The 14,889-nt window shown below is 41.6% G+C and overlaps 1 protein-coding gene across 8 annotated transcripts in view; it reads left to right on the top strand.

Moving 5' to 3' along the window:
- Nucleotides 1-14,889, top strand: part of aPKC (protein kinase C iota type) — a 201,976-nt gene that overhangs the window by 160,533 nt on the left and 26,554 nt on the right. For 5 of the 8 annotated variants that reach the window (XR_011225899.1, XM_069318404.1, XM_069318406.1 and 2 more), the window contains one exon: nucleotides 460-629. Coding sequence is in view for 6 of the 8 variants with exons in the window: in XM_069318404.1 (XP_069174505.1) it covers nucleotides 460-629 (170 nt within the window). In the remaining 2 variants the exon portion in view is untranslated. Of the gene's footprint in view, nucleotides 1-459; nucleotides 630-12,162; nucleotides 12,279-14,889 lie in introns of all 8 variants that reach the window. The other 3 variants (XR_011225900.1, XM_069318405.1, XM_069318403.1) reach the window with 1 other exon arrangement.

Genomic DNA, 14,889 nt, shown 5'->3' with positions numbered 1-14,889 from the left:
GTGTGCTGTCCGAACCATTCATATTAACTAATTTTAAATAAATAATGTTCATCTCTGTTTAGAATTTTTCAGCAGATGTTATTCTTCATCCAAGAGTCTACAACACCTGTAGACAGCTTAAATACGTGTGAAAAAATGTCTTTTGTACCAGCTAAGGATCTCGTTTTCAATTTTCAGTGATCTTGGAGGGGGGGGGGGGAGGAAGAGGGGTTATTCTATATGCATCTATTCCTTATAGAAAGGAAGAAATGATATGTTAAGATATGTGTGAAAAAGTGTCTTATGTACCAGCTAAGGATCTCGTTTTCAATTTTCAGTGATCTTGGAGGGGGGGGGGGGGGAGGAAGAGGGGTTATTCTATATGCATCTATTCCTTATAGAAAGGAAGAAATGATATGTTAAGATATGTGTGAAAAAGTGTCTTATGTACCAGCTAAGGATCTCGTTTTCAATTTTCAGTGATCTTGGAGCGTACTATCCGTGTTCCTCGATCATTGTCCGTTAAAGCTGCCTCGATACTTAAGGGCTTCCTCAATAAAAACCCAGTGGATCGACTAGGATGTCACCCAGAAACTGGCTTCACAGATATTGTTTCACATCCATTCTTCAAGACTATAATCTGGGAGATGGTAAGTGACAACTGGTGTGTATAATCTGGGAGATGGTAAGTGACAACTGGTGTGTATAATCTGGGAGATGGTAAGTGACAACTGGTGTGTATAATCTGGGAGATGGTAAGGGACAACTGGTGTGTATAATCTGGGAGATGGTAAGTGACAACTGGTGTGTATAATCTGGGAGATGGTAAGTGACAACTGGTGTGTATAATCTGGGAGATGGTAAGTGACAACTGGTGTGTATAATCTGGGAGATGGTAAGTGACAACTGGTGTGTATAATCTGGGAGATGGTAAGTGACAACTGGTGTGTATAATCTGGGAGATGGTAAGTGACAACTGGTGTGTATAATCTGGGAGATGGTAAGTGACAACTGGTGTGTGTGTATACTGTACTACACTTTATGAAAGGTCTTTTATTTCAATGCTTCCTTTTTCTAAAGAAATCTAGTTTATAGTGTAATGTTTATGATTTTGGGCGACTAGATGAAGATTATAGTGGTTTTTGATGTTTAATGTAACCTTGGTTACAGCTGTCGGATGCTGGAAATGTAATATGTCCTGGTAGCTGAGATGAGGATGCTTGTGCAAGGCTTGGAGCCGAGAGTAGAGAGCTTGAGCAAGACTGGGTATCGAGAGGGCAAATGTGGGGCGAGAGCAGAGAGCTCGAATGCGCGCATCATTTTGTTCATAAAACAATAAACAAATAGTTTTGCTGTTATTACACTATATACACGTTACATAAATATACAGGTATACACAGATTATTACACTATATACACAGGTGGCCACACACAACTGATGCTCCCTCCCTCCCTCACTGATTCAAGGCCAGATGCACTAACATTCCTTCAAGTATACTGTTTGTGGTGTTATTGCACTATATACACACATTAATTTTGTGTGAAAACTTTTAAGCATCAGAGGTTCACGGTTGTTCAACACCCTCCCAGCGAGCATTAGGAATATTGTTGGAACAACCGTGGACATCTTCAAGAGGAAACTAGATTGTTTCCTCCAAGGAGTGCCAGACCAACTGGGCTGTGGTGGTATGTGGGTCTGCGGGCCGCTCCAAGCAACAGCCTAGTAGACCAAACTCTCACAAGTCAAGCTTGGCTTCGGGCCGGGCTTGGGGAGTAGAACTCCCAGAACCCCATCAACTAGGTATCAACCAGGTATTATATACAAGTATCTACATTTCTGTTTACCATAGTGAACCAATAAGCTTGTATTGTAAGTGCAGACAGTAACAGGTGGCCACACCTTTTGACAGAGTTCCACATAAGAGGTTGTTCTGGAAACGGGAACATATTGGAGGGGGTGACAGGTAAGCTTCTAACATGGATGAAAAATTTCCTAACTGATAGAAAAATGAGGGTCGTAATCAGAGGCAATGTAACGGAGTGGAGGAATGTCACAAGTGGAGTACCACAGGGGAGTAAGGGGAGACATGATAACCACCTACAAAATTTTCAGGGGAATTGACAGGGTGGACAAAGACAAACTCTTCAACACGGGTGGGACATGAACAAGGGGGACACAGGTCACAAATGCCCATATCTTAAGAAGCACATCAACAAACTGGAAAAGGTGCACAGACATGCTACTAAGTGGCTCCCAGAACTGAAGGGCAAGAGCTACGAGGAGAGGTTAGAGGCATTAAATATGCCAAAACTAGAAGACAGAAGAAAAAGAGGTGATATGATCACTACATACAAAATAGTAACCGGAATTGATAAAATCGATAGGGAAGATTTCCTGAGACCTGGAACTTTAAGAACAAGATGTCATAGATATAAACTAGCTAAACACAGATGCCGAAGAAATATAAGAAAATTCACTTTCGCAAACAGAGTGGTAGATGGTTGGAACAAGTTAGGTGAGAAGGTGGTGGAGGCCAAGACCGTCAGTACCAGTAGTTTCAAAGCGTTATATGACAAAGAGTGCTGGGAAGACGGGACACCACGAGCGTAGCTCTCATCCTGTAACTACACTTAGGTAATAACACTTAGGTAATTACAGGTGGAAACTTAGTACCGAGATGAGCCACAGAGACGTTAGAATTTTTTCAGGGTCAGAGTAGTTAATAAATGGAATGCACTAGAAAGTGATGTGGTGGAGGCTGACTCCATACACAGTTTCAAATGTAGATATGATAGCGCCCAGTAGGCTCAGGAATCTGTACACCAGTTGATTGACAGTTGAGAGGCAGGACCAAAGAGACAAAGCTCAACCCCGGCAAGCACATTTAGGTGAGTACAGGGTTCAGTTCTTGCACTGGTAATGTTCATTGTCTACATAAACGATCTACCAGATGGAATACAGAATTATATGAACATGTTTGCTGATGATGCTAAGATAATAGGGAAGATAAGAAACCGAGATGATTGTCATGCCCTTCAAAAAGATCTGGACCAAATAAGTATATGAAACGCCACTTAGCAAATGGAATTTAATGTTAATAAATGCCATGTTATGGAATGTGGAATAGGAGAACATGGACCCCACACAACCTATATATTATGTGATAAAGCTTTAAAAAATTCTGACAAAGAAAGGGATCTAGGGGTTATCTTATCTTGAGGTTATCTTGAGATGATTTCGGGGCTTTAGTGTCCCCGCGGCCCGGTCCTCGATCAGGCCTCCACCCCAAGGAAGCAGCCCGTGACGGCTGACTAACACCCAGGTACCTATTTTACTGGGTGTTAGTCATTGGTTCTAGATAGAAAACTGTCACCTGAGAACCACATTAAGAACATTGTGCAAGGAGCCTATGCTACACTTTCTAACTTCAGAATTGCTTTTAAATACATGAGTGGCGAAATACTAAAGAAATTGTTCACAACTTTTGTTAAACCGAAGCAGGAATATGCAACGGTTGTGTGGTGCCCATATCTTAAGAAGCACATCAACAAACTGGAAAAGGTGCACAGACATGCTACTAAGTGGCTCCCAGAACTGAAGGGCAAGAGCTACAAGGAGAGGTTAGAGGCATTAAATATGCCAAAACTAGAAGACAGAAGAAAAAGAGGCAATATGATCACTACGTACAAAATAGTAACAGGAATCGATAATATAGGGAAGAATCGATTGATAGGGAAGAATCCCTGAGACCCGGAACTTCAAGAACAAGAGGTCATAGATTTAAACTAATGAATTAAAGCTGCCAGAGAAATATAAGAAAATTCACTTTTGTAAACAGAGTGGTAGATGGTTGGAACAAGTTAGGTGAGAAGGTGGTGGAGGCCAAAACCGTCAGTAATTTCAAAGCATTATATGACAGAGTGCTGGGAAGATGGGACACCACGAGCATAGCTCTCATCCTGTAACTACACCTAGGTAATTACACAGATTTGGCAGAGGACGCTACAGTCCTCCCTCCCTCAGCATTACTCCTCCCACAGAACTGTGCAAATTATCACAACAATCCTGCTATTATCAGAATTCTGGTCATTTTTATCACAGTCAGTGGTCTTCTGTAATACTATCATCGCTAAATAATAGCATGAACATATATATTATGGCATTTTTAGGCGATGCTGTGGTCACAAGCTGAACAGCAGTTCTGTGAGCTCATGCTGCGTGTGCCAGCCTTGGTGGCTCACTCAGTACTGAGGCTCTCAAACCCAGGAATATTACCAACAATTTAAAAAAAATGGTGTCTGTTTACAAGAGCTCTGAGGATGATGATATGAACCCCATGTAGCCGCGGGACTTTTAAATCTTGCATGGTACTCCAAAACGTCATATGAAGTGGTGCGCACTTTCGCGTCAGTTACTCAATACTTCAAATAAAGTGTTGCGCAGTTTAAGGGTTAAGATTCAGCTACTGGAAGCAAAAAGTTTCAAGTAGCACGGGCTATGGTGAGCCCAAGTGGACTTACCTGGCACAGGTAAGTCCACTATGGGCTTTACTATATTGAGATTACTCTCATTATAGTTCCTATTTACCACACTACTAGATACTTATTTAAATTTAATCTTAGTAAAAAGCTGAAGGTGTGTGTGTGTGTAATAATTACATAAACATAATTTTTTGTTTGGTTACTATAATAAGAGCTAACCCCTAGTGTAAATGCAAGATGAGTTCCACTTTGAAATGTTTTGTCTTTTGAAATCTCAGTTTTTTACACTTATTTGTCTAGTCTGCTTCTGGATCATTTTTGTTTCCAAAAAAGTTTCCATAAATTGTTCATTTAAATTTGTGATGTAATACTATCTCTTACGTGATAAACCCCTCTGATTTCTGGGGGGAGCCCCGTCGGCTCCCCGGAGCTTTACCGGCTGATATGCTAATGTCAGACTTTGGCATCAGTCATGTGTATGGAGTTCTAGGGCCTACCGGGGACCACGAGCCAGAACCTGGCCCCCTCAGAGAGGCAAGGGAGCAATGGCCTATAGAAACCCCCGTGTGGTTGGAAGCATTCTATGTCTGCCATCGTCCGGGTCAAGCATCCAGAAAGGTAAGCATTCCAAAACAAACCCCTATTCTGGTGAAAATTGCTACCTAAGCCGAACTAGTGAATAGAACTCTTCAACAGGAAACAAGGAAACTAGTATGACGTCATACGTCACCGCGCCGCTGTCTGCGCAGCTCCCCCCTCCCCGGGAGGGGGAAGGGGGAGCCCCAGACCTCCCACGCCGGCTATCCACCCATCAGTTCTTCGGCTGATGCTATAGGCAATGGTTATGTACTCCGGCTCCAGTGGTTGTTCAGCACTGTACCTAGAGTGTGGTGTCTGTTTTCTAGGTGGTGCGTGAGCCGGGAGTGATTCTTCAGTACTCGGGCTGCATGCGCCTAGGGTTCCCTTCCCTAGGTGCCCTGTAAGTACTGCCCTTGGGGCTTGGGGCCACCTTCCACAAGTTCCTTGGGTCCTGCCCCTGTCGTGTCTCCGTTGGCCCTGTCTGGGGTCTGCCTGCTCCGTTCTCTGCCTTTGCAGAGGGGAGTTTGCTATTTACATGTTGCATGTTGCAGTGGTGCCTGTTGCTGCTGCTGCATGTGTGCATTGGTACCGTGTTTCACGGTGGAGTGTCCTTGTTCCTGTGTCCGGTTGTGGAGTGGCACTTTGCTGCCGTTTTGTGCCTGGGGATTGCGTGGGGTTTTTGTCCCTGCCTGATTGTCCACCCCTGGTTGTTCTCCTGTTTTTTTTTTTTTTTTTTTGTGCTTCTGCTCTTTCTTCCTGCCTCCTCTGCAGCAGGGATATTCTGCGTGTGTTCTTAGGCGTTGGTCAGCCTGTGTCCTGTGATGTGCTTCTTTGTCTCGGTCTGTTGCAGTTGTTCGTGCCCCTTGGTTCGGGTCCTGTTCTGGCGGCGACCCTTCCGCCTTCTTTGGTTTTCCTAGCTTGCCCTGCCGGTTGTTTTTTTTTTTTTTTTTTTTTGGGGGGGGGGTTCTTGCGATGTCTCGCGTCGGACCCGTCGTTTCTGAACTCCTGGCGGGCTTGCATGCTTCGGGGAGTTTTTCTGTTCGGCAGACGTTCCATCTCCTTGTGCCGCCTGGGTTTCGGTGGTCGCGCCCAAGATCTTCTCGCGGCTCCGCCTTTTTCCTGGGCTCGGGGGGGCCTTGTCGGGGCTGCTTATGTTCTGCCTCGTGGTCTCGCCTCCGGTTGGTGGTCGGGTGGCTTCGTGGTAGGTGTCCCACCTGCGTGCTTCTCTTGGCGGCAGTATGGGGTATTTTGGCGGTCCTTCCTTTTCCTGTCCCTTCTTAGGTGGTTCCTCTTGTTAGCTTGGTTTACTCTCGGCTTGGTTTTCTAGTGGGGGTTGGGGGCCGTCGTCTTGCCACATACTGTCGCCTCTTTTCGTGCGGCGCAGGCGGAGCCGCTTCAGCTTGCTTTCGGTCTTGGTGTTGCTTCTGCACCGTTAGTCAGCTGTCTTGTGCGTCATTTCAGCTCCGGCCTGTTCGTGCGCCGCTTGCACCATCCTGGTCTCTGGTCAGCGTGCTCTGTCTTCTCCTCGGTTGGTAGTGCCTGGGTCCGGAGCGCGTTTTGCGTTGATCCGGTTCTGTTCTTCCCGGTTCGCGGGTGATGGTGTCCCGGGTGGTCAGCCGTGTTCTTGTGGCTAAGCTGCCTGTGTTCTTCCCTCATGCCTGTGGCGTTCGTGGCTTCGCTGCTCTCGCTGCCGTCTGGGCGACGTGGCCTTGCAGTCTTTCGGGCATGGATTTTTGGTGTTCGTGCAGGGGCCTTGCTGCTCGTGGTTCTCGTGTTGTTCCCGGGATTTTCGGGGCTGTGGCGCCTTGGGTTGGCGTTTGCTGCCGGTTGTCTCGCCTCCTTGGGGGGTGCGTGGTGTCTGCCTCCCGGTTTTGTCCCTTTGACCTTCCTCTGTGGGTAGTTAGCTCCGGGGAGCCGACGGGGCTCCCCCCAGAAAACCAGCGTTGAATGTAATGAAACGCCATTTTCTGGGTGAGACCCGGAGGCTCCCCGGCAACCCTCCCTCCCTTCGGTCGGTGTTTTTCGCGTGTTTTGACATCCAGCCTCAGAACTGATGGGTGGATAGCCGGCGTGGGAGGTCTGGGGCTCCCCCTTCCCCCTCCCGGGGAGGGGGGAGCTGCGCAGACAGCGGCGCGGTGACGAATGACGTCATACTAGTTTCCTTGTTTCCTGTTGAAGAGTTCTATTCACTAGTGCGGCTTAGGTAGCAATTTTCACCAGAATAGGGGTTTGTTTTGGAATGCTTACCTTTCTGGATGCTTGACCCGGTCGATGGCAGACATAGAATGCTTCCAACCACACGGGGGTTTCTATAGGCCATTGCTCCCCTTGCCTCTCTGAGGGGGCCAGGTTCTGGCTCGTGGTCCCCGGTAGGCCCTAGAACTCCATACACATGACTGATGCCAAAGTCTGACATTAGCATATCAGCCGGTAAAGCTCCGGGGAGCCTCCGGGTCTCACCCAGAAAATGGCGTTTCATTACATTCAACGCTGGTTTTTTGTCTGTAATCCTTATGATAAGTCTTTGTTAGCAATTTATTTTAATACTGTATCCTGGTATAATATTGTATTATTATTATTATTATTATTATTATTATTATTATTATTATTATTATTATAACAACAGAGTAATCACATTAACATGACTGCATCAATGAGAACCTCTGTAGGAGCAGTGATGAGGGTTTTAACCTATGCGGTGGGTGTTCTCACACACTTCTAGTGAAATCCTACAGATTATATGCAGTCACGTTAGTGTAATTACTCTGTGTATTGAAAGAGGAGCATCAGAGGTAGAACAAGTCCTAGATGATAGAGCCAGAGTGCAGTGGGGTGGGATTGTGTGAAAATCCTGGTCCAGCTTCAGTAGAAGCCTCAGGAAATCCTTGTGGGTTCAGTAGAACTCCAGGTTGCAATCCTTATACCATGTCGGGGGTCCAGTCGCTAGAAGCGTGTGTGTGGGAACACCCACTGCATAGGTTCGAACTATCGTCACTGCTCCTACAAATTTTCTCTATTAATATTACTATTATTATTATGATTATGATTATTAGTATTACAGTAATATTATAATGGCAGGAAACTTGCAATTTCCAAGATCTAACATCTAGACTGAAAAACAAAGAATCTTGCCCTTGAGAAAGTATGAAGCTTGCTTACCAGGTTCCTTGAGGATCGCCAAGAACATCAGTTCATGGAAATACAGTGAAGACAAAAATCAAGGGACCACTTTATTCTAAAGTGGCACGAGGTCATGATAAGCTCTAGGAGAGTAGATGAAGTGGTCAGAGATAGTCTTTATTTTTTCCAGGTAAGGGAAACTAAAGCAGAGAGGCACAGGTGGATTGAAAACACAAATGAGTCGGAGATATGAGACACTTCTTACTGTTGTGAAGATAGTAAGTAAGTAGAATGAGCTGGAAGAAGTGGTGATTGAAGCCACTTTCATTCAACAGAAAACTAGAATATCAGAAGGATTGCATCTATTAATAGCTATGGAGTAGGTCTCAAGATTATAAGTCTTAAGTATCTTCTGTAGACACAAGCATTCGTGAAAAGAAAAGATACGGTAGAAGAAAACTCTTTACCTGAAGATAGTAAGGTTCTGATCAGCCATAATTCCTCCTAAAATAACTATTGATGTCTCACCAATGTCTGTATGATCTCAACAGTTAGACTCCTGATGCAGGTGAATTGTTTGTCTCGAGACTCTGCGACGTCTCAAGATTCCCTCATTGAAATGCTTCCAGAACCATTGTATGGCTTGTAAATGTCACAAAATTTTCCCCTTCCTTAATCTCGTTCAAGAGTTCTGGTGGTGAAGATGACTGAAAATAATATGGCATTTGGGCTTGAGTGAGTTAAGAAAGGGGTTTGAAAGAATGATAGAAAATTTGAAGGATTTAGTAACATAGAGTAAATGAAAAGCAAGGTGGTGTAGGAAGAGTTAATGACAGTGTAGAATGTAAATATTCTGTGAAGACTTGGTGAAAAAAAATTGAGGCTAGTTAAATTATGAGCATCATTTTTATGAATAAAAATAAAGCTTTTGGCAAAGTGGGATGAAGACAGGAAGAGAGGTGGGGGGGGGGGAGTTCTTGAGGTAGTTTGACCATGAATATAGTCCTTTATTCAGCTTTGACTCATGAATGAGACAGCAATATGGAATAAGAGAGAAATTCAAGATTTAGACTGCGTAAAATGTCATATGATGTGTGACATTGAGCTCAGTTTTTTAAATTTTCTGAAAATCTTTCAAATGTTTTGTGCATAATCTACTAGGAAAATGCTCCAACTTTGTCTAAATGATACCAGTGTAACTTGAAACACAGGAAAATAAAAAATAATTATGAAATTGAATATTGAAAACTTCAGATTTTGAAATCAGCTGCAAACATAAAATATCACCAACTGTTCATATGGTGTTATTATGCTCTCAGAATAGCATATGATCTTCACTTTTTATATATATTTAGAATATAGGTTTTCAGTATAGTTTACTGTAACAAAAAATTGTCTATATCAATCAATCAAAATCAATCATCTCAAGAAGATGGCATTTGAAATATGCGCAAATTTAGACAACAAAAATTTATAACTCCAAATGTTTAGAGTTTATGAAAAATCAAATCTGTAGGGATTGTAGAACAGACAGCTGTGCATACTATATGTAAAAATGGTGAGAATCTGTCAGACACTAGGTTTTTGGATACTGAAGTTGAAACTCCAGGTATAGATATAATTGAAGTTGAAATTATCGACAATGAATAAGGCAGTTCTAATTCATGAATTTACGTGTATGTTGTAATAAACATTGTTTGGTATTCGTACTCAAATATGTGAAAGTTGTAGGTTAATTGTTGACCAGACCACACACTAGAAATTGAAGGGACGACGACGTTTCGGTCCGTCCTGGACCATTCTCAAGTCGATTGTGACAATCGACTTGAGAATGGTCCAGGACGGACCGAAACGTCATCGTCCCTTCAATTTCTAGTGTGTGGTCTGGTCAACATACTTCAGCCACGTTATTGTGACTCATCGCCTGCTTGTAGGTTAATATGTGTTGAAGTCAAGAAAAAATAACCCCCAAAAAAACAAAATATAATAATTATAATAATTATAGTGATTTAGGGGAAATATTTAGGGTATCCTTTATACAAGTCAAAAAGCCCTAATCTGGTCCCTAATCATCAAAACAACCTAAAGAAACAAAGACAATAGAGTTTGAACTCTGTGAAAAAAACAGTCCAAAAAAATCCAGTCCAAAGTTCTGAGAGTTGTGACTGATTTATTTGTTGACCAATTTCATACTATCTTCAGATAATTGTGAAAATGTATACATTCTCCAGGATGTAAAGGTTAAAACAAAATCAGATAATAAACAAAGGAGGAGAAAATAACTAAAATCTTTAAAAAAAGAACATTCCCCTAAAAAAAAATATTTCTGGGACATTGATGAAGTACTGTAACACATATTAACATTGGGCGATGTATTTATATGATATATATAACAAAATAAATCATGTTAACATAGTTATTCATCGTGTTTTGTGTTATTATGTATTACTCGACAATGGTATAAAGGCACCAACTGCATATCCACTTTGTGGACACTTTCAAATTCAAATTCAAATGTTTATTCAGGTAAAGTACATACATACAAGGGGTGATACAAATATTGATGAATTTATAGATAGAGCTAGTACATACAATGCCTAAAGCCACTATTACGCAAAGCGTTTCGAGCAGCTTCGGGTACTTCTTACTACTATTCTTCTTCTTCTTTGAGCATCAGACAGGTGCTTGCATTTCTTTATTACTGCATAATCCTTCAGTTCCAGTTATTAGAAGCTGTTCTTCTTATCAATAAAACTTTCTTATTTTTCAAAATTTCGTCTGAAATCAATTTCTGAAAATATTTTTATGAAAGTCTCACGACACTGAAGCCAATAAGTTGGAGATTTGTTTAACATTTTTAAGTTTTTACATAATTTGAATATTTTTCGCTGTTATGCCCCCAAAATTCGCTGTAATAGGCACGGTCTAAGGGTTAAGGATTAAGCTTGATAATGCCTGTGGTATACAGAAAGGTACAGTCATTTTTCTGTATGGAAGTGAAGAATACACATCGTTATAAAAGTCAGAGATATGATGTACCACGTAATAGTGATAGTGGAAAGAATGATATTTGATGTTTGACTTTATAAGAATACAAAGTTATAAGGAATCAGGATGAGAAACTTTGGTGTACTGCTCAACCTGTCCTCTTAAAAATAACGTCACTTTTGGCTGGTATGCGCGCTATGGCCAAATTTGGACGTAATTTGAAATTAAATCGACTCACAAAAGTGACGTACTGTCCCGTTTTTTGTTTGAGTCGTCCCGCTGACTCGGCAAGCTTAGAAGAGGCAACTTTCCATTAACGTTTTTCATACCGTTTTGAAACTTTATAAGAATTTCCTGCCCACCTAACCTATCAGAGGACCCTTGACTTACTGTTGTTGAAAAAAAAATCCCAACTTTATTTTCATTTTTTTTTTCATTTTCAAATTACGTCCATATTCGGCCATACGGGCAAACGGCCAAAAGCGACGTTCTTTTTAAGAGGACAGGTTGTACTGCTAATGCTGAACCCATCCTGGAAGGGTCAACTTGGAGAAGTACATTAAGTCCCATGATAATACTGTTTAACAAAAGTACAGTTGATGTAGTTGCTTGAAAGTGTTTCTGTCGTGGCTCTTCACTTGTGTCCCTTGTTGTTTTCCTAATGTTGTTATTCTTGCTGCTGCTATTGTTTTGTATTGCAAAGCACTCTAGTGCATTTCTAGTTTCTCAAAATATTTATATTTTTGCATCAATGAATTTCACTTTCATGGGGATGTTTTGTATTTTATCAGGCAGACAATTATATATACAGTGTAGTCAAATTGCTTAATTTGTTGACTTTGTATTAACTTAATTTTAATTATTTTAGAATGTTGTTCCTCTAAATGTTAGCTGCTGCTGACTACATTTGTCAGCAACAGCTCACAAATGCTGCTGCTGCTGCTGCTGACAAATGCTTCTTCACTTAAATAATTTGTTATTAGTTTTTTCAACCAGTGGAATGGTTATTTTCAGCTGGACAGAAAACAGATCCTGCCACCATTCAAGCCACGTGTAGATGGAGAGAGAGATCTCGAAAACTTTGATCCTCAGTTTACAGCTGAACCTGTACAGTTTACTGCAGATGATCAGTAAGTCCAACACCGAGCTTTTCCCATCCCTGCTCCCACCCACACCCTGGGTTGTGCTCGTGACCAGGCTGGCAGGAGGGTGTCAGAGGGCAGGAGAATGATTGTGCGGGTGTCAAATACTCACCTAGTTGTGCTTGCGGGGGGTTGAGCTTTGACTCTTTGGTCCCGCCTCTGAACTGTCAGTCAACTGGTACAAATTTAAAGTAGTGTACATGCTAGTTTGCTCTAGTACACTAGTTGGACACATTCACAATCTAATGTTGAACTGCTTTTCAAGCTTGATATGCAGTGCTGGAAATGGAGTGTAGTTTGTACACTAGTGCCGAGTGCTATTTAATTAGCGACTCTGGTGGCTGTGCTCTTGCCTAAACAACTGTTTTGCCTTCCTTCTATCCCTTATTTAGCTTGAGTAAGTCTTACAGATGAGGAGTTAACCTGCTTGCTGTTGTCTTCCTGTCTTGAAACCACACTCATAACTTCAGAAAATCTTAACATATTAATCTTGTAAATGTTCCTGTGTGATCTTACATAATTATCATTAATACTACATGCTGCATCTTGTGGCTGAATCTTTAGCATGTTTTCATGCTGATTTCTTTTGATTAGAAATGTTTTTAAAGTGTCGGGCAATCCATGTGAAATAAACAAATGCAAATAATGCCTCTTAAATCTGTCATTTGTGCATCAACCTTTCATTGTCATAGTGATGAATACAACGGTTATACACACTGTAAAGCAAACTGTAAAATGTGACTCCTGAACATTTTGTGAAAAAAAGTCAGTAGAAAAAACTAGCTAAAAAAAAATGTCACCACAGAGCCAAGGAAAAAATTGTGGATGCTATGCATAAAGTTTCCAGCTCCTCTAACACTGTAAAGGTGGCAGGCAGTGATGGACATGGCTTTTAAAAATGCTGTTTTTGGGAACTAGGTACTGTTTATGAAGAAGTTGTATCCAGCCTTTATGCTGGAGGATCATGCGGGGGTCCATCTATAATTCTGACCATCAAGCAATTTTAATTGGTAGAAACTTGACAACTGGATAGCTAATAAATGTTTCCACTAGTATAGAAATTGAACAGAAACCTGGAAATGGAGACGTAGGTATACAGCATACACCTGTATAAAGTCTCCTCGCACCAGCCACTTCCGTCACTGATGGCGGGTGGTGGGAGGGGCAAAGGTGGACACCTGTCTCTCAATATGGACTGATAATCCCAGTCCAGGTCCTTGCCTCAAATTGGACCAACAGTCCTCATCCAGGTCCTTGCCTCAAAATGGACCAATAGTCCAGGTCCTTGTCTCAAAATGGACCAGTGGTCCAGGTCCTTGTCTCAAAATGGGCTGATGGTCCTGATCACGATTCTTTTGGAAGAAAGGAACCATGACTAACTTGGCCCTTGGTCCTTGCCTTAAATGTGTGAAATATTTATTTGAAATGAAATGTGTAATTGAAGACACCAGAAAGCATTAATATTTAATTTTAGTAAATTAAAGTTAAATTCCAAATAATACAAAATTAATATAATGAAACTTGGAAAAATATATGTAACAAGTTGAATGCCTTGATTTTCCTTCAAGAAGACAACATTTCAAAATGGCTGTCATTTAGGCCTCATTTTGGAAATACAGTACTCATTTCATATTTGTAAATTTTACGCATTACTCTTCTAGTTTATCAAAATTAAAAAAAAAATTAAAAGGATCAAGGAAGGGTTTTAAAATGTATCGTTGATCCCCATTTCAATCCCGCCATGAGAAAGGACTAACTTTCCCAGTTATGGTCCGCTTGATGGACTGATTTCCAAGAATTCGGTTCTTTTGGGATTCAGTCCTGACCACTTTGATAGGAATAGCTTAGTTCCTTAATGGGTAATTATCGGAGCAATAATTGACTCTCGTTGTCTTGCTAATTATCACTTGCAAGCAGTATTGAGGGTATTGTTTTCTCTTTCGTCTGGTAGCCCGCTGGTCCCTCTGTGATGGCTTAAGTGAGACTCGGACTCCGGGCTGGTCCCTCTGGTGGCTTAAGTGAGACTCGGACTCCGGGCTGGTCCCTCTGTGGTGGCTTAAGTGAGACTCGGACTCTCCTCCTTCCCTACTTTTCTTGGCAAGTTCATTTGTAAGATTTATTATGGTGGGGGAAGATGGTCGACGAGAGCTTAGAGTGGATAAGAGTCCTTGGTGGGCTATAATGACCAACTCAGGGCTCATCTGAGGGACTTCGATTGTTCACAAACACACTAACTGTGGCAAAAATAAATATCAGATACAGTGGAAGATGTCTGGAACTAGTTGTTTTATTCAAGCAGTTTTCTGCTGTTCAGGCATTTATAAAAAAAAATTGCATAGTATTTTGGCTGTATAGATATAAAAATTAATGTTGTTGCAATCTAGAAAGTTTTTTCTAATTTGTTAACTGGTATGTAGTCCTTGAAGCACAATCCACTGATGGTTATACCGTACATTCATTACTTAATATAAATTTGTTTGAAGATTGTTGATATTGATAGTGTGTGATAGATACGGCTTGTATCTCTACTGGCTTTTCATGTTGGGATTGCGGAAGTGTTGAAGAAAGTGATAATACAGTAATGAGATAATTACCTGAT

This window comes from Procambarus clarkii, chromosome 90 (assembly GCF_040958095.1).
Source record: "Procambarus clarkii isolate CNS0578487 chromosome 90, FALCON_Pclarkii_2.0, whole genome shotgun sequence".
Lineage (NCBI taxonomy): Eukaryota > Metazoa > Arthropoda > Malacostraca > Decapoda > Cambaridae > Procambarus > Procambarus clarkii.
Note: the sequence above shows the minus strand (reverse complement) of the source record. Positions and strands in the feature narration are given on the sequence as shown.